This window comes from Antechinus flavipes, chromosome 3 (genome assembly GCF_016432865.1).
Source record: "Antechinus flavipes isolate AdamAnt ecotype Samford, QLD, Australia chromosome 3, AdamAnt_v2, whole genome shotgun sequence".
Taxonomy (NCBI): Eukaryota; Metazoa; Chordata; class Mammalia; order Dasyuromorphia; family Dasyuridae; genus Antechinus; species Antechinus flavipes.
In genome coordinates, this window is record NC_067400.1 from 261,395,288 (window position 1) to 261,415,060 (window position 19,773).

General features: G+C 33.3%; 1 protein-coding gene across 13 annotated transcripts in view; it reads left to right on the top strand.

Moving 5' to 3' along the window:
• CASK (calcium/calmodulin dependent serine protein kinase) overlaps window positions 1-19,773 on the top strand; it is a 430,649-nt gene that overhangs the window by 381,001 nt on the left and 29,875 nt on the right. For 8 of the 13 annotated variants that reach the window (XM_051984998.1, XM_051984997.1, XM_051985003.1 and 5 more), the window contains 5 exons: window positions 3,331-3,519; window positions 8,998-9,076; window positions 14,192-14,277; window positions 16,300-16,368; window positions 18,821-18,889. In XM_051984998.1, coding sequence (XP_051840958.1) covers window positions 3,331-3,519; window positions 8,998-9,076; window positions 14,192-14,277; window positions 16,300-16,368; window positions 18,821-18,889 — 492 coding nt within the window. The remainder of the gene's footprint in view (window positions 1-3,330; window positions 3,520-8,997; window positions 9,077-14,191; window positions 14,278-16,299; window positions 16,369-18,820; window positions 18,890-19,773) is intronic. The other 5 variants (XM_051985006.1, XM_051985005.1, XM_051985008.1 and 2 more) reach the window with 1 other exon arrangement.

The following is a 19,773-nucleotide window of genomic DNA, read 5'->3' on the forward strand; positions in this document are numbered from 1 at the left end:
TAAATAAATAAAAGTTTGCATGTATTTTTCCATAGAAATAAAAAAGAGAACAAAACAAAAGTATTATGGATGAAACCATGAATCTGTTTTATACAATTTGCTTTTTAAATTACATAAGTTCAATATATTATTTTTAGAACTATCCTGCTTGTCTGTGTTTTCCTCTGAACTTCCTTCTGTTCTCTTTTTTAAAAATAGTTCCAGTGGCCCTCTTAAAAAGAAAAACACAAGAGTAAAAAGGCAAATAAGCAAGTCTAGAAAAGCAAATCCACACATTATCCCCATTCAGAAATATTTCTCATTCTGCCTCTTTGGCTCTCATCTCTTTGTCAGCACTTAGATAGCATGCTTTGTCATTAGAATTTTGGTGAGTAATCATTAATCAAAGTTTTCAAGTTTTTAGAAGTTGTTTTTCCTTACAGTATTGTTGTTACTGTATAAATTGTCATCCTGATGCTATATTTCACTTTTAATCTATCCCTCATACAAATCTTCTTAGCATTCTTTTTTCATAATTTTGCAAGTAGTCTTGAGTATCCCTTATGTCATTTCTACTACATTTCTATGTCATAATTTGTTCATCCAATCCCCAGTTGATATGTACTGCATTATTTCTAGTTCTTTGCTATTGCAAAAAAAAAAAAAAGTTCCTATATATATATATATATATATATATATATATATATATATATATATATATATATATATATATATATATATAATGTTATGCATATGAGTCTTTTTCTTCTTTATTTAATTTCTTTGGGATATAGGTCTAGTAGTAGGTCACTTTTGCTGTATGACTGGTCCACCTACTTTTCCTGTCATACATTTCTTAAGCAATTATCTTTTATGCCACTAATTGTTTAGTCATTTCATGTTCTGCATTCTTACACCCACTTTATAGCTCTGTATCACCCTTTGGTTTACCCACAATTTTTGTTCTCTTTTTTTGTATCAGAGGTTAGATTGTTGAAAGATTGTTGAAAGTCCTTGTATAATTTACTAAATGGGGTAGCAAGATGGCATGGTGGATAGAATATTGTGCCTAGAATCAAGAAAACTTATCTTCTAAAGTTCACAACAAACATGTACTAGTTATGAGACCATAAATAAGACACTTAATCCTGTTTGCCTCAGTTTCTTCATTTATACAATGAGGGGAGAAGGAAATGGCAAACTACTCCAGGATCTTTGCCAAGAAAAACCCCAATGGGATCACAAAGAGTTGGCCATGACTGATTCTTTTTGTACAGCAAAATAACTATTTGGACATGTATACATATATTGTATTTAACTTATACTTTAACATATTTAACTTGTATTGGTCAACCTGCCATCTGGGGTAAGGGGTGGGGAAAAGGAGAGGAAAAGTTGGAACAAAAGGATTTGCAATTGTCAATGCTGAAGAATTATCCATGCATATATCTTGTAAATAAAAAGCTATAATTTTAAAAAAAGAGTTGGACATGACTCAACAACTCAACAACAACAAATTTACTAAATACAATGCAGCCTGTTCTAGTTCTCCTTTTCAGTTTTGGTTTCTCTTTCTTGTCCATACAGTGCATATCTGCAGTAAAACTGTGTGCAAGGGGAACTGGTAGGAGAGTGAGAGAGAAAGAATATGTGTATCTGTGAACTAATTCAATGAGGAACCCAACTACCTATGATAATATGAATATTGGGCATTATTCATCCATTTCTTTCTTCCTATCTGGATTGCTAAGTTGATATTTCTTGTTATGGTTCTCATTGAGGAATCCCAGTCATATTTAAGGCTTGATACATTCAGAAAACAAATGTTTATTGGCTAAGCTTCAGTCTAGCAAGAATTTGTAAGACATATTAATAATCTGAGTCATCCATTTCTCATTTTCTATCCTCAACAGCTTGTTTTTTGGATCTGTTAGTATATGCCATCTTATTTTCTCATTTGTAGCCTAGCCTTTCCTTTCATTTGGTGTTGATTATGACCTTTTTTTCTAATGCATGATCTGACTACACACTAAAGATGGACTCCAAAATGAGTCACTAATAGTTGTTCCTTGCCTGATAATACATAGTCAGATTCACACTTTTTATTGATGTTTGGAGTTCAACCAGACCAGTGCCTCCCCTTTGCTCTGCTATGTCTTTTCTTTGTCTCTCCCATGAGAATGGGTTGAGCTGTATTTCCATTTAGCTTCTACTTGCTTAGTTCCCATTTAGCTTGGAAATTGGAGAAGAATCTCACATTTAGATTACCAAAAGTTAATATTTGTATATTAAATATTGTTATTTTTTGCCATGTTGTTGATACAGACGCAGGTAATAAAGGGCCATTCTTATAGTTTCCTTTGTTGTATGAATTAGCATTGTATTGCCAAAAGAGACATTACCTGTTTACCAACCCTCTGGTGAGGAATTTCTCTCTCTTTAGAGCTAGGCTGTTTCTCTGGTACAAACATTTTCTATTACAGGGACTACACAGTTTTAGCCTTTACAATTTTGTAAAATTGATCAGAACTTTTCCACTTTTCCTCTATTGAGCAAAGCTGTCAAAAACCCAGAGTTTTTGTGTGACATTAAGTAGAATTTCTGAGATGTTCTCATCTTAGGTTCACAGCACTGGAACATTCTTTAAATGTTCATAACAATATATATAGCTGTTACATAGTATAGGGACAAAAAATACCCATAGGAATGAAAAACCTTAGAGCTAGTTGTCATTCTAGTTTGGCTATTTCCAGCTTCCTACTTAAAGAATGAGTCTTCTCTGCAAAATCTATAACAGATGGCACCTGGCTAGGACCTGAACAGTTCCAGAGATAGGGAGCTTACCTTTTTATCTAGGCAATCCTTTCCCTCCAGAAACAGTTCTAATGTGGCTAGACAGCTCTTTCTTTAGAATAAATTACTATTATATTTATAACAGCCTTTGAGTTTTCAAATCATCTTACTAGAAGAAAATTTTAAGAAAGACATGTTTTCTAACAAGTCAACTTTGAAAAGGGGTAGCATAGTGTTCGTGTTTTGTTTTTTAATTACTTAAAATGCATTTTGCTTTAGCCTGACCAAAGGGAGATATAATTTTACTTAATAATGTGCTTTGAAAGATCTTGGAATAAAACTGTGCAGAAAATGGAAAGAATGAATTCATGTTTATGTTGTAGTCTCTCATAGGTATATTAATATACCACTACTAGATAATGAGTCATATTAGGGCAGCCTGTGTCTTAAAATCTTCGTATCTTCTCCAGCTTCTAATAATGTGTTCTATGCATAATAAGCACTTAAATATTTGTTGAAGTTGATGATAATTGTAATTTTCTTTGTAAATTCATGTAGGCCTTACTTCAAACTCATGACGTAGTGGCACATGAAGTTTACAGTGATGAGGCATTGAGGGTTACACCTCCTCCCACCTCTCCATACTTAAACGGAGATTCCCCAGAAAGTGCCAATGGTGACATGGACATGGAGAATGTTACTCGAGTACGGTTGGTACAGTTCCAGAAAAACACAGATGAACCAATGGTATGTAAGAAAAAAAACAAAATAAAACATTGTTTGCCCTCCAAAAAAACAAAATAGAAAGAAAGAAAAGGTATGCTTTCCAGAACATAACTGATTTGTTAGCCCATGTTGATGACCAGAATTGTCCCAAAATGAAGATGCTATGTGATAAATCAGAAAAGAAGAAATGCTTTCTCTTCCTAATCAGCAATTTGACTTCTAATTCTTATGTTTACTAGACAGAGATTTATAGTGGGAAAGAAGACAATAAGAAAATAAAAATTTGTTCATCAGTTTCTATAAAAGCCAAAAAGTAGACCCTGTTTGCTAAAACATGCCTTAAAATCTCTCCAAAAAGCCTTTCTGAATTCTACAACTTATGAAAATATTCCTTCACTTTTCTTCTCCTAGTTAACTAGCCTTTTTTTTCCTCTCCCTCTCTACTTAAAAAACAAAACAGAAAAAAAAAAAAAAAAGAACAAAATGCTCTTCATATATATGCATTGTCAAACAAAATAAACAGTTAATTGGGAGGGGGAAAAAAACTTTGTACCATAAAGATAAAGACTATCTTACGCCTTTCTTTGTATCTCCTTAGCTTAGCATAGTGCCTGGCACATAATAAATATTTTGGACTAATTTAGCAAAAAGCAAACCAAGAATTTTGAGGACTTAGAAACTTTGTACTTACTGCTGTGATATTAAATGTAATTTTGTGACAGGAAATGCCTTCTATTTGCTAGACTCTTTGCTGTCCCCTAAGTATGCTAGAAGAGTTCCTTATTCCTACTTCTAAATAGTCCCTTTGCCATTGTAACTCTGCCTTTGTAATTAACTTCATTCAGTTTGTTATCCAATCCAGCTTCTTTTCATAGTCATCTACCAATCTCCATTCTTTTTTGATGAGACTTGTAATTGACATAACTCTTCCTCTCCACTCTACCTCCTGTCCTCATATTTAGGAACTTAATGTACATGTTGATTTCCTTTCAAACATCATGCTTGGATCAAAAACCAAATTGCAAGGAAATGAGAAGAGAGAAAAAAATGTATGATAATAATTTGAGACAATGGTCAGTTTAAGTGAGGGATTTTAAACATGGGAGATACTTGTTTATGTTTGTAGGTGGTTGGGACAGAGCTGGTGGTGTATCAGCCTCCCATAACCACACAGAAATAGTCATGCCTTTGATCATTCATTCTACCTGCAAGATCCAGAATTTCTGAAATTCTTCCCTCTTATATCCTTTCATCTTTATTTCTGCTTCAGCCTTCTGTTCTTCATCTTCATGTGCATCTTTTTTTCCCAGTTGGTCATGCTTACTCTGGTCTTCTTTCACAGTCTTCAGTGTCAACTGTTGTTTTATCACTCACTTTGAATTCTTCCTCTCTTTGCCCTTGTCATTATTTGCCCCATTATTTGCCTCTTTTTTACTACTTACATGCTATCAAACACTCCCAAATAAAATTTAAAATCCACAAAATGGTGCATCATGCCCTGTTCTTTTCTCCTTTGTTTCAGTCTGTGATGAAGAGATGGGATGGGACTTCTTCTAACCAAGGCTAGACAGATGGTTTGTGTTCATATTCCAGTTTCTTTCTGCCTTCTTTAGGAGTTTATTCCCTCAAAATTTTTCTCTTTACCTTATCTTCAATCTCCCTTTACTACAAGCTCTTTCCCAGCCACCTATAAACAAACTCCAGTCTCTTCCATCCTTAAAATCCATCACTTGAACTTACCACTTCATTGCCTCAAATTATTATCATCTTTTCTCCCTTTTCATTTCCTTGCAATCTGGTTTTTGATCCAAACACTTGAATGAGACTTCTCTCTACATTGTCCTCAGTGATCTCTTAACAGCTAAATTCAATACTTTTTTCCAGTCTCATTCTATTTCATCTTTGCAGTTATTTTGCATTGCTAGCTGTCTCGGTCACAATACCTTTTGAGATTCTGATGTCTCTTAGTTCTCCTCCTATTGGTCTGAACTTTTTCAGCCTTCTTTGCCTAGGTCACTATTTTACTAAGTGTGATACATTCTAAGATTTCTTTTTTCCTCTGTATTCTCAGTGATCTTGTTAGCTCCCCTAAGATCAGTTATCTCTTTTCAGATGTCTTCTAGAACTATATCTTTAGCCTTAATTTCTCTCCAAAACCCTAATCCCACATTACTGATTGCCTACTGAATATCTTTACCCTAATGTCCCATTAATATCACATTGTATGTCCCATAAGCACCTTAAATTTAACATGTCCAAAATAGAACTCATCTTTCCTCCTAAACTTAAACTTCTTTTCAAGATTTTTCTATTTCTATCAAGGGTATCACTGTCCTTCTAGTCAGCAACATTAACAATTTCAGTTTTATCCTTGACCCCTTACTAATCTCACATGTCTAAGCAAATGACAATCCTTGTCACTCCTCAAATGCATCTTTTCTCTTTATTTACACATCTACCATTGTAGTTCAGGTCCTTTAATCTTCTCTCATCTGGATTATCAGAGCCAATAGCCTTCTAATTGGTCTACCTGCCTTCAGTAACTCCTCTCTCCATCTTACTTTCCACACAGCTGTCATTTCCAAAACACAGCTGTGTCACTTCACTATTCAAGTCTTCCAGTGCCATAGATTTAGGTTTGGAAGGAATCTTAGAGTTTATCTAATCCTGCACTCTCATTTTATAGTTGAGGAAACTGAGACTCAGATAAGTGAACTGATTCTAAATATAGATTTATTGCTAACCTGACAGTCAGTGGCAGAGTGGTTGCAAACACAGCTTTTCTGAATCCAAGGCTATGCCTCTTCAGTGAAGCCCCAAGGTCTCTAGGTTATAGTCCAAAACCTTGGTCTTCACAGAGAGAGAGTTCTATATACCTTTTAGTCTTCCACTTTACACACTCTTCATTCTAATCAGTGGCTTGCTAGCCATTTACTATACAAGATGTTCCACATCCTGTATTCATGTCTTTGAATAAGGAGTCCCCTGTGCCTGGAATGTATGACACTTTCTTTCCTCCCACCTTATAGAATCCCTCCATTCCTGCAGGGACTGCTCACGTGCCACATTCTTCAGGAAGTCTTAGTATGCTCTGTAATTTATTTGTATTTGTATGATACTGTACTAATAGAGTATAAGTCCTTTGAAGACAAGGGGTATTTAGGCTTTTTCCTTGTTGATTCTAGCTCCTAGCAAATAATAAGCACTTAACAAATGTCTAATTTAATTTAGAAAGTTTATATGTTATTATTGTCATGGGTTATCTGCTACTCTCTAAGGATAACAATACACATAGCTGATTAAATCATAGTTTTGGCACTGTAGAAGTTAGAAATACATCTGAGTTATGAGTCTGAAAAGAATTAATTGATCCAAATATAACTTTCCCAAGATTTTTTAAATAACTTATAAGCTAAAAATGATGTATACAGTATTTTTTAATTCTCAGTATAAATATAATAATAAAATTTAAGCATTAATCACTCAACTTTTTTAATGTTTGGGATTTCTCCTTTATTTCCTTTTTTTTAATATAAATTCAGTTTTAATGAGAAAAGCAGAAAAAAATCTTTAAGAATTTGCTTCATTCAAACCATACCCTGTAGAACTCTTTCATATTATTTCAACATTTTCCAAGCTGTCCCTCATAGAAATGACATTTCCTTGCTATGAGTTTTTCCATCTTGGATAAAATTAGCAGACCCTGAATTGATTTTCTGCATCTTTCATAGCCAGCCTAAGCCACATCCTTTATCAGTTTGCCCATTGGTTTCTTAAATCCAGTGCTTTGCACAAAGTTCTAATTATGGGAATACAGAGATTACCGACTTCTGCGATAAGCCAGATTTGTGAAATGGCCTTATGTTCCTTTTGGCCACAATATATTCAAGATTCATTGGTAGTAGCAGCTAATGTTTCTTCATGGAAGTATTAGATGCCACTTATTATATCTGGTTGAAATTCCATTTTGATACTGCTGTTCCTATTAGTAGTAAGAATGCCTCTAATTTTTCCTTTTTAGCAGTTCTAGAGACAGTTATTCAGAATCATTGTAGAACTATTTCCTTGATCTCTGGGTTTAGTTTCAAATCTGAATATAAAAGAAAAATCTGCTTCCCACTTCTTCCATTCTTCCCTCTCACCCTGAGCAGGGAGCTTGGCCATATTTTCAACTGCACCGTAAATTGCTGAAAAGCCAGGGAAACTGGTGAAGGAATGTGGTAAAGGAAAAATTAATTTTCCTTATTTAAGTGGATGAATTTTTCTTTTTCTACTATTGGTTTGAGATCTGGAAACTTCTGTTTTAAAGTATAATTCAGGTTTTCAGTGACATATAAAGCCATATGTTTTACTTTTACTGACCTTTAAGAATACTCTTCTCTTTATGGGTTATCACAATTAAACTCAAATGGCACATCTTAATAGTTCTCAGTAGTGTTTCACAGTGGAAAGTGCAGTGACTAAGATAAGTAAGATAAGCTGAGTTAGAATCCTGACCCTGTCAGTTTACTGTGTGATCTTAGAAAAGTCAGTGGCTATGGACCTCAGTTTTCTTATCATAACATGAAGGTGCTGGATCTAAAAACTAAGGCCTGTTCCAGCTTGAAATTTATGATCTTCTGATCATATAACCTCAGCTAAGGAAAACTACAGAAATTGAAAGTCCTATTCTGTGAAGTTATATCTTTTCCCCCATCTGGCATCACTCTATTTTATTGACTTTCACAAAACCTATTTTCTCTTTCTTGTGTCCTAGAAAGAATATTGCATTTTGAGTCAGAAAAGCTAGTTTGAATCCCAGCACTCTCAATTGTTTTGTGACATTAATCAAGTGACTTGATTAATTCTTCTCTAAAGACTTAAAACTGTAAAGACTCAAGACTTAACTTATCTAAATTAAAACTTCTCTAACTTCAGTCTCCTCATCTACAAAATAGATTATAAGTCCATACATTGAATTATATATATGGGACCATAGAGCATCTTGCACACAGTTCAGTAAATGCTTGTTGATTAGAATTGAATCATAGAAATATAGATTTATTGCTGAAAGGCATTTCAGAGGTCATCCATAAAAGTGCCCTATTTTATTTACTATTAGATTGAAAGTCTAATGGTACTGAACTACCTGTCTCAGAGGGTTGTTGGCAAGAAGCACCTTATAGACCTTAAGGCATTATATAAAAGTGATATTGCATTATCATCATTATTATTATTATTACTACTACCAAATAATGTTTTCTGGTAGGGAGGTATTTTTAGGACTATTTTTATATGTTATAATTTTTAAGACTAATTCTTAAACCATTTTACTAGCACTTGATATTTAATTTAATATAGATTATATATAATATATTAATATAGATTCGTATATAGTAGTCATCCAAATTTTCTAATAATAGTTTTGTAAATATGTCTTTTCTATAAGGAATAAGTCATCTTCAAAAGGTAGGACTTTTATTCAAGTAATTATTCTATTTATATTTTATTTTTCAACAGGGAATCACTTTGAAAATGAATGAGTTAAACCATTGCATTGTAGCAAGAATTATGCATGGGGGAATGATTCATAGACAAGGTAATCTTGACATATAAGTATTGACTCAATTTATAAACTGTGCATGTTGTTAAAGATGTGTTTTTTTAAGACTAGATCAAATTATCTGCTTTTAGAAAGTTTTTGTTTCTTTTGTAAATTTTTGTCCTAATTAATGTTTTAACTTTAATTTTAAAAATAATAAATTTTTTAACTGTAATCTGTCTTGATTTTTACTTCAACATTCCATTTATGCCATAGCTAATTGAAGATCCAATGTGTCAAGTAATAAATGCTTTATTGTATCAACTCTTATTATCTGACATTTCTGTGCTATGAGTTATAGGCAGCCTTTGAGAATCCATTGTCCACTCTGTGCCACAGTGATTGGCTGGAGTTGGATATTGTAAGTAACAATACAATAATTAAAAAGTGGCAACAATACAAGAGATCTGTCTACAATGCACATTGCTATGTATACTTATGCAGAACTCAGCATATAGTTATGAAGTGCCTAAAATGTGGTAAGGATAGTCATTTTAACTTTAAGTACCTGCTCCATACAGGGCATTTTGTTAGGCTTTATGAGAAATAACAAGATTAATAAGATACAGTACCTGCCATAGTAGATGAGGGGAGTTGTGGGCAATGTAAAATTAGATGACCTCAAGGTCTCTTCTAGCTCTTAAGTCTATGATCCTATGAGCCTTCATATATCCTTAAATATGGAGGTGGGGACAGGGGAATCAGACATATACAAAAATAACTATGAAATAATTCATAATGAAGCTTTTAAGGAGATAAGGAAAGAACTAGAGGCTTTTGTTGAGGATTATTTGGTGAGCAGAGTAGCCAAAAAAAAAATAGACATTACCTTTATTTTAAATGATTTTCTTTAGTCTGGGCCATATTATGGCTTCTTTCTCTTCTACAATTATAAGCCATTTTTAATATAATCTATAGAAAAATACAACTACTAAAGGTCAACACAGTATGTATAATTTCTGTTACAAAAGAAGAATTTCTTCCAGTCCTAGAACTTACCTCTTTGTAATTCCCCGAAAAAATAGACCAGACTGATAGAGGGAAGAATACAGGATGAAACCAATGAGTACTGTACTTTCTTTCTTCTGTGTGCTTATTCCAGAATACCAGATCACTGAACAAGTAGAATCGATATTTTAAAAGTATGAGATCTCATAGAAGAAAGAAATATACATTGTTGTTCAATTGTGTCTGACTCTTCATGACACATTTTGAGATTTTCTTGGTAAAGATACTAGGGTAGTTTGCCATTTCCTCTTCAAGCTCATTTAAGTAACATGCCAAGAGTCACACAACTAACAAATACCTGAAGTCCGGTTTGAACTCAGGAAGATGTGTCTTCAACACCACACCCCAGCACTCTATTCATTGCACCAACTATCTACCTTCATAGAAAAAAGTACAAAGAACCAAAATTTTCCTTCTGCCTATTTCTATCCCTACAGGGAAAGAGGATATGGTCATTTAATTTTCATATAAGATTTTAGAGAAAAGGAAATATATCCTCTTTACTTTAGCTCTATGAAAAGTTCCAGTCATACTTTACATGTAGAAGAGGCCAGTTATGGCCCCTTTTTTCTGAGACACCTTTCTAAAAATCCCCTTTTTAATATGTGATATTGTATATGCCAGTTGTTTTAATTAAATAATCAGGAAAATACTGGGCCTCCTTTTATCCAATTCGTCATTTCATGATAGGCTTATAAAAAAAAACCATTTCTCTGCATTCTTACTAGAACTTCTTATTCTTAAATTAGTATTTAATAGCAACCATGAGGTGGCTTACTTATATTCAGCTTGTTATAGAGATTTTGAAGACAAATCTGGAAATTTTGAAATTCTATAATATTTTTTCAGGTTAGTAGAAAGACTCCTTTTTGAAAATCTGGAGATGAGTAAGTTAAAATAAAATTTTAAGCAGTTATAAGATTCTGAATCTGACATAAAACTTTTCAACTCAAAGGATAAGATCATTCTTTCCAATACCTTTCTTTTGGTCCCTTTCTACATTCATTCTGGCTGCTGATTTCACTTTTATATTATAGGAAACTGAGTGAACTAGTTGACTGAATTTTTGATGGTGTTTTTTAAAGCGATATAACATTAATATTTCTGCCCTATAATTCCCTGTTTTTCATGGCATGATTCTTCCTCAGAAGCAACATTCATTGCAGTATAATAGTTTTTGCTGTAGAAGACTCATATTAGAAGATTCATATCAATCAGTACTCTAGTGATCTAACACTTTTTTTTAGATCAGAATTCTTTCTACTGTTCAATCAACAAGCATTTATTTAGTATCTCCAGTGGTCCAGGTATTTAGTTAGGTACTAAGGATACTAAGACAGATGTAAAATAGTCCCTGTCCTCAGAAAACGTAGTATCTATGAGAATAAAAATATTTCTGTATGTACAGGGATTTGCCTTTGCAATAAGCACCACCTCTTCTTGTGAGACATAGAGATAAAGAAGGAGAGTATTAGATAAGGAAGAAAAAAGAGGGAGATCTTGGTGAATGACCTCAATGTGAAGCAGGGTTCTTAGCTAGGATAGAGAATAGAAGGGAGGGAATCTTGAGAGATTTGGACAGATAAAAAGGTTTAGAAATGATGCTGGGGTGAGTAGGATAGTGTTGTTTAGGAAAGTATAAGAATAAGATTATATAACAAATTTATAGTGGATTAGTTGGCCCAGTTTCATAATTTCTCTTTAGCTTTGTTCAGCAGCACATGAATTGTAGCTAAGACAGCAGATGGTAGGAGTAATCCAAGCTTAAGGCAAGATCAGTAATAGGATATAGGAGCAAGAGATTCTAAAGAAAAGGACATTATATGGTTTAATTGGTTCACCAAGGAATCAAGATAGGGAAAAGAGAAAAATATAGCCAGTGCTCTCCAATACTGATGGTCTGGGAAAGTATGGAAGAGATAAAGCATTGGAGATTGCTGAGTATGAAGAAACATGTGTAAGATTGAAAGGTAGAATGACAAGAGAGTGTGGTTAAATAAAGGAATTCCAGAGCTCATGAATATGGAAGTGGAACACTTTGTAAATAAAAGCTAGATCCAGAGTATGACCATCCTCTGTAGTTGAGGTGAGCTGAAAGAGTAGGTTGTGGGAAATGAATGTGTTGAGGAGATTAGGGTGTTTGAAGGAATGTCAGTATGAATGTTGGAAGTCCCTTTGTATGAAGATAGGAGTTGGGGAAAAGAGAATTGCTATAAGCCAGGTATTGAATTCATTGAGAAAGGAAGGAAAATATACAGGAGTTTGGTAGACAACAGCTACCAGACTTTTGTTTGAATAGTAAATATGAATTGAGTATTTTCAGAGGAAGAAAGTGATGGCAGTAAATGAAGATCCTGAAAGTGATAATGGGGAGATTAAGGAGTGGAATGAGTTGAGAAGGTTAGAAATTAAGGAGTCATCCAAAAAGTGATAAAGAACAGAGTTTGAATCATGGCAACCAGGAGTTCAGAATCACTGGGATAGGCAGTGAACAGGTGAGAATGTTAGTCAATGAAAAACATGGGAACCCAGAAAAGGTGCCTACATTTTGATGTGATAATATCTGCTCGAGAAATACAGGAAGTATTTCCAAGCAAATACAAGATCTCAACAAAGAATAAATTCTGAGTAGGCCAAACATTTTCCATGAAAACTTTAAAAATAATAATAATTAATAATTTATCTGCTGAGTCTTTGTAGATGAAGGTGAAGGAACCCCAGAGCAACATCAGAGCCTGGAGCAGAGAAGTTTATAGAACTTAGAGAATGATAGAAGTTTTGCTGTATAGAGCAGAGGAGAAGAAGCTTGCAGTGAAGCCTTTTTTCTGCAGTTTGAGGTTAGACAGTGAGTTCCTTAAGAACTGGGACAGTCTTCTGCCTTTCTTTGTATCTCCAGTGCCTTGTACAGTAGAACACATAATTGGTGTCTTTGAGAAAGGAGGGATCTGGACATAGTGACAATGGAAGTCTCTAGGTGATAGCAACAAGAATGTGAACAGTGTGATATGGAGAAATGAACACAGTACCCAGTGACACTCAAAAGAAGTTGATGAATTATAATAATAGAATGAAAAATTTGAAGTGATGGTTGAGAGCAAAGATTTATCTTACAGCTTATAACAGTGATATAGTAGTAATGGGGAATATTAACAAATAAGAAGTAGCCAGTTCTGAAAACAGTGGCAAGAGATAAGGTATCTTCTGAAGAAAGCAAGATTTCCATGAGCACAAGAAAATGAGAAAGGCATGATAAAAATAGGGCAATTTATTAATGATAGAAACAATGGTTCCAGGAAAATAGGAGTTTTGGGTAAGGATAGGGTATTGCTGATAGAAATGAGAGCATAAGGGAAAGGGTAGCATAGAAGATGTTTTTTGAGCTCCATGGATTAATTACTTAATTCAGCATTTACTGTATACAATATACTGAACCAAGTACTAGGGATACAAATGGAATAGTAAGCCAGTCTCATTTTCTAACAGTGGACATAACACACATATGGAAGGTTTTACCTGTAAATCAGAAGGAAAGATCCATCTTAGGATACAAGGCAAAGTAGACAGGTAATACCTCTTTAATGTCAGTATCATATAACCGGATTATTTGATTAAATAGGATACTTAATGCTAAATGACAAAGTTAATTTTGGTTTACTTTCAAAAACCTATAAATAGATATTTCTTGCCTAAGTTGAGTATTTGCTACACCAAATTTTTTTAATTGAATGTTTTATTTTATTGGCATAGATAACTCCCATTGAGAAAACTCCCTCTATCAATGCAAATCAACACGTTCTGCAACCTATAGTTTTAAAGTTAGTTGCCTGAGAAAACACAAGTTAACTAGTGATTGGCCCAAAGTCACACAGGAAATATGTCAGATGCCCAAATCTAATCTGTGTCTCCTTGATTCCAGTGCTGGCTAGTTGCTATTCTTACCCTTTCTCTCATTTGTACTAGAACCAAATTTAAGTCTCTTTCTAAAATGCTTTTCTTTGATATTTTAATGTTTTTGTTTTATTGATTTGATTTAAATCAATTTTTATTCTTAAAAATGCCATTTTGTCTTTATCAAAATAATTATTTCCTTTTTTAATTCCTTAGGTACACTTCATGTAGGTGATGAAATCCGAGAAATAAATGGTATCAGTGTAGCTAACCAAACTGTGGAACAGCTGCAAAAAATGCTTGTAAGTAAATATTTTATCTTTCTAAGATTGGGAGCAGGGAGGTGGGGAGATTATTTTCAAATTTTACAAAACCACGTGTTTTCTTTTTACCTACAAAAGTGTCTCTAGTAGCTTTATTAATGTGAAAAAATCAACAGATATTTGATAAATGTTTCTTTTTTTTATTTACAGAGCATATGCATGGGTAATTTTTCCAACATTGACCCTTGCAAAACATTTTGTTCCAAATTTTCCCTTCCTTCCTCCCATCCCCTCCCTGAACTGGTGGTCCAATACATGTTAAATATGTTCAAATACATGTTAAATCCAATATATATATATTATATATATATATATATAATATATATATATATATATATATATATATATATATATATATACATAATTATACAGTTATCTTGCTGCACACAAAAAATCAGATCAAGAAGGAAGGAAAAGAAAAACTGAAAAAGAAAACAAAAAGCAAGCAAATAATAGAGAGAGTGAGAATGCTGTGTTGTGAATCACACTCAGTTCCATGCTTCTCTCTCTGGGTGTGGATGGCTCTCTTCATCACTGAACAAGTGAAAATGGTTTGAATTCTCTCATTATTGAAGAGAACCACGTCCATCAGAAGATAAATGGTTCTTTATCTAAGAAAATGTAGAAAACCATATTCTTGCTCAACATTTTTGTCTTCAATATTTCCTCTTTCACCAGATACATAAAGACCATTTTGCCAATATGTTGTACTTCTAAATTTACTATACCCCATTCTCCTGCCATGAACATTGTATAATAAATCTTTTATGATCATTTATATTTATAACTGTGGCTTGCTTACTGGGTTACACAGAGGCCAGTTCAGTAGAAGACCTTCTCACTTCATATCTGAACTATTAGAGTAGTTTTTCAGTTGGCTCTGCCTTAAGTCTCCCCATTGTAGACCATCCACCCAGCTGCCAAAGTGATCTTCCTGAAACACAAGTTCAACTATGTCATTTCCTAGTCAACAAAATCCAGTGGCGCCCTATTTTTGCCTGGATCAATCCTCTAGTTAGCATTTAAAGCCCTTTACAGCCTGCCCCTTTTCAGTCTTTTTATACTTTATTCCCCTTATTATGTTCTACACTGGCCAGCCCACTTACTGTCCCTTATATGTAACTATCCTATTCACTACACAGTACCTTTGCCCTTCCATGCCTAGGATACTCTGCCTTCTTACATCTGCCTCCTAGCTTTCCTTAGTACTCAGCTCAAATCCCTTCTACAGAAGACCTTTCCTAGTCCTCTCTCGACCTCTATCATTGTCATCCTTCCTTCCTACTCCCACTATGGCTGCCTTTTTCCTCTGAAGTTACCTTCATTTTACTCTGTGTATGTCTTATGTATATAGTTATGACATGCTGTGTTCCAATAATGGCTTCTTAAGTTCAGGAAATATGTTTTTAACTTTTTTTTGTAGTTCTATTCCTTAGCACAGTTCCTGGCTTATAGTAAATGTTAATTGCACATTGGTTATAGTCAGCAAAATCACAGCAAGAAGTTTATTTACTCTGAAAGGTAAAGGGGAAGATAAACTTCATTTTTAACTATCTAATCTCAAAGTCTATGTGAGAGAAAAAGAAAAAAATTGGTTCCCATATCAGTTTTTTTTTTTAAAGCTATTAAGTGGCTTTATCTAACTCTATTTAAAATCATATACCATCTCTTTCCCCCACCCCCTAGCCCTTTCATGATGGAATTCCTTCATTTAATTCATTACTGTAGGAATGTCAGGAATAAAAAAAAAGTGAGATAAAAGTATTATACAATCAATGTATATGCTGTTGCACATTAAATATGCATAAACCTTAGTTTTTATGTTCATAGAATATAACGTAAACCAGAGTTTTTCACTACTTCATTTTTTTATTATAGAATGCAATTATAATATGTGCTGAGGCCTTCAGTGACTACCTCACAAATGTTAAATAGTTTCTTAGGATGGTTGTTTTCCTGCAACATTTATTTATAAAGAAAAAAACACCCTTTATTTTCCAGAGGGAAATGCGGGGGAGTATTACCTTCAAGATTGTGCCAAGTTATCGCACTCAGTCTTCATCCTGTGAGGTAATGAACCTAATGAACCATTTCCATTTCTTCTCAGTTCTGTAACTAACTGCCTGCTGATGGCTGAATGTTATTGCTTTCTGGAAAATTGTTTCTGCCTGTGCTGTTAGATCATGCACACCAATTTTACAACAAAGATAACGGAACAGAGGAGTGGGTCCCACCCGACTACTCAGTGTGTAAGCTCCATATGAATTTCGTCAGCATCTTGACTAATGCTTTGCAACTCAAAATCTAAACTAAAGGGAGAGAGTCCTGTAATGATTGAGTACTTAAGGAAGAGAAGATAGGTTCTTAGAGAAAAGAAATAAGATCATTGCAGTAATGTTTCCAGGAAGAACTTTTCACTTCCTTGTTACTAATCTCATAAATATTTCTTCTTTCCAAGAACATGACAAGTGATCTCATAATGTCCAAGTTGACTTGAGATCTTTTTTCTGTTTCAGGAAATTTACTCAAATAATTGTGACAATTCTGATTGAATAATTTGCATATGTAATACTAAATTGATGACTTAAAACTATTAAAAGAAAATAGATATATGCAGACCTTTTGTGGATTTGTTAGAAGTTATTTTTATAATGCTTATGAAAAATTAAATTTGCTACAGTAGTTCCCTTGTATGACATTAATCAAGTTTTAGTCTAATTATTGGATAAAATGAAAAGCTTGCCTTTTAGACAGATTTTAAAAGATGATATAAATTATGTAAATGGTATCAGTCTTTCCATATTACACATTCATTTAAATAATATTCCTTCACAATGGGATTTTTTTTAAGTCTGTATGTATGTATATGTATATGTATATATATATATACATATATATATATATATATACACACACACATACATTGGTATAAAGTATGTATTCATTAAGTTAATTTCTAAATGGTCAATTTATTAAAGGTTCTTTAGAAAATTGGGAATTTTGGGGAATAATGCTATTTCTGCTGTTTTCTATTAAATCCTATAAATTACAAAAGAAAAAATTCAAAGGATTTTATATTTTACTCCAAGGTATCTAGAAGGAATGGGAGTGTGTCTTTGTGTCTTTTTCCTATAGATTTTAGTGAGCTATAAAATACATTAATAGCGGATCTAGTATAGGTTCTGCCGTATTAGTCTTGAGCTCCTCATGGTGGCTGCTCTTGGAATTTCAAATTAAGGGTAATCCCAACAAATTAAAAACAGATCCAAGATTCTATATAAAACTTGGTGTTCAAAATAAAACAATATGAGTGGGCAGAAAAAGGTGGAAAATATAAGTAATGTTAAATATTCTAGAGAAGCTAACGTATTAATGAAAAGATACTTTTAGTTGGTACTATAACATGATCAAAGTTTAAGGGTTTTATATCTATTGACACTGGGATGCAACAATAGATATCATAAGTTTAAATTCTGGACCTCTAAGAAAAAAGGTTTCTTACTTAGAGAATCATTACTTTTGGTACACAGCTTCTCTCCTCTATCACCACTTCCATACACACATACATACACACAAAATTTTATAGTGTTTATGTCTGTCTCGGGATTCTATAGCAGGCTTGGTACTTCTCCCTCATTTAAAAAAAAAAAAAGTTACAAATTATCTTTGAAACATTCTCAAAAATGAAGTATACTAACTTTTCATTGCCAAAAGCATAAAAGAAAGCTGGTAACAAAACCAGATTTACTTAATGATTTTTTCCTCCACTTGCCTTGTTCTCTTCTATTTATTTCATTTGGTTTTCAAAGAAACCAATATCTATAAAATGAATAGGAAAGAGCCTGAGAATAATTCTGAGTATGATAACTTTGATTATAAGTGTGATCAGTAGGACAAAGTAGCGTTGAAATAGGCAAATTTTACTTCTGGGGACTTTAACAAAGGGTGAACATTTTAATAGACCTAGAGATATTAATCAATCTACTAAATTTTTAAAAGAGTGATCCCACTTCTCTTTACCCTTATTTACTCATAAAATTTAGCATCATGTTTGAAGGAGATTCTGAATAAGTTTAAATATTGTCAATATTTTGCAAGTTTCAAATATTTTCAGGAATATTTGACACTGAAGGATCTCAAAATTCAGAAATACTCATGCAAAGTCTCTCATATTGTATTAACTTGTCATAGTTAAGATACTTAGTACAACAGTCATTTAGTGAGGTTTGTTTTTCAATTATGCTTGTTGAAATTTTAATCTTTCACTTTCCTGGGTATCTGTTAAGGAAATCAAATGTTACAAAATGTTGAAGAATAAAACAAGTGGGTTAATGAATGAGGTCTTCATATACTTAAAAGATTTGTCATTTTCCTTTTTTGCAATATCAGTCATGTTTCTATGAAATTATGCAAGTCTATAAATCCTCCCCAAATGGTTGTCAAGTTGTCGCCGTAACTGTTCATGTAAATATCTGTGCTCCTGTGATAGTGCTGTGTTAATGAACCTTGTATCTTATTTCAGAGAGATTCCCCCTCTACCTCCAGACAGTCCCCAGCTAATGGTCATAGCAGCACCAACAATTCTGTTTCGGTAAGACCTCTAGTTACACACAGCAAAAGTGTGAACGTTTTGTTGGTGCTCACCTGCTCACTGTTCTAGTCATATGTGTTCAGTGGGAATATTGTCCTTCTGCTGATATATAAGGGCCATAACAACTCCAACATGGTTTTCTGGAAAATATTTTTCATCATTTTCTTCTTTAAATAAAAAAAAGACTCTGTAAATGAGCTAAATTCAAAAAGCTATAAATGTACCCCAGTTGTAGACATTCCAAAAATGTTTCCAGCCTACCCTCAGTATTACTTTTCTGAAACCTAAGCAAAGGCTTTTTCTTCAGTGTTTTTTTTAACAAATTTTTTAAAAGTACGTTGCAGAGCAGATATTTGGGATATTCTCATATTTTATGCTTTGAAAGATAATTCACAATGTGTTTTAGTTTCCGCTATCTAAGTTTATGAATTGGTGTGCCCTCTGCTGCTGTGGTACGTGCACAATTTTTGTGAACTATGAGCCTTGCCTGGATATGAAAAGCAAAAGGAAATGGCTTCAGATTGCACTATAAGCCACGCTATCATCACATCTTTAACACAAAGTACTTTATATTCCATGTGAACTTGGGGAACAGCAATATTGTAAATTTTAGTGCTTTTAAAAAAATATAAAATTTTGAATGATTTTTATTTTTAAACTTTAAAATATAGAGTAATTTTAGGTGGCAACACCTACCTTACATAATAGTGTTGTTGCTACCACTTTTCTAATTCTGAATACTTAGGACTTCAATAATGCAGTTTTAAGTATCCTCAGATATCTTGAGCTATATAAAAATTTCAAGTAATATGTAAAAAATGACAATTTAGAAATAATCCCAGTTGCATGGTACTCATATTAAAGCATTGTGGAAAAAAAAAGAG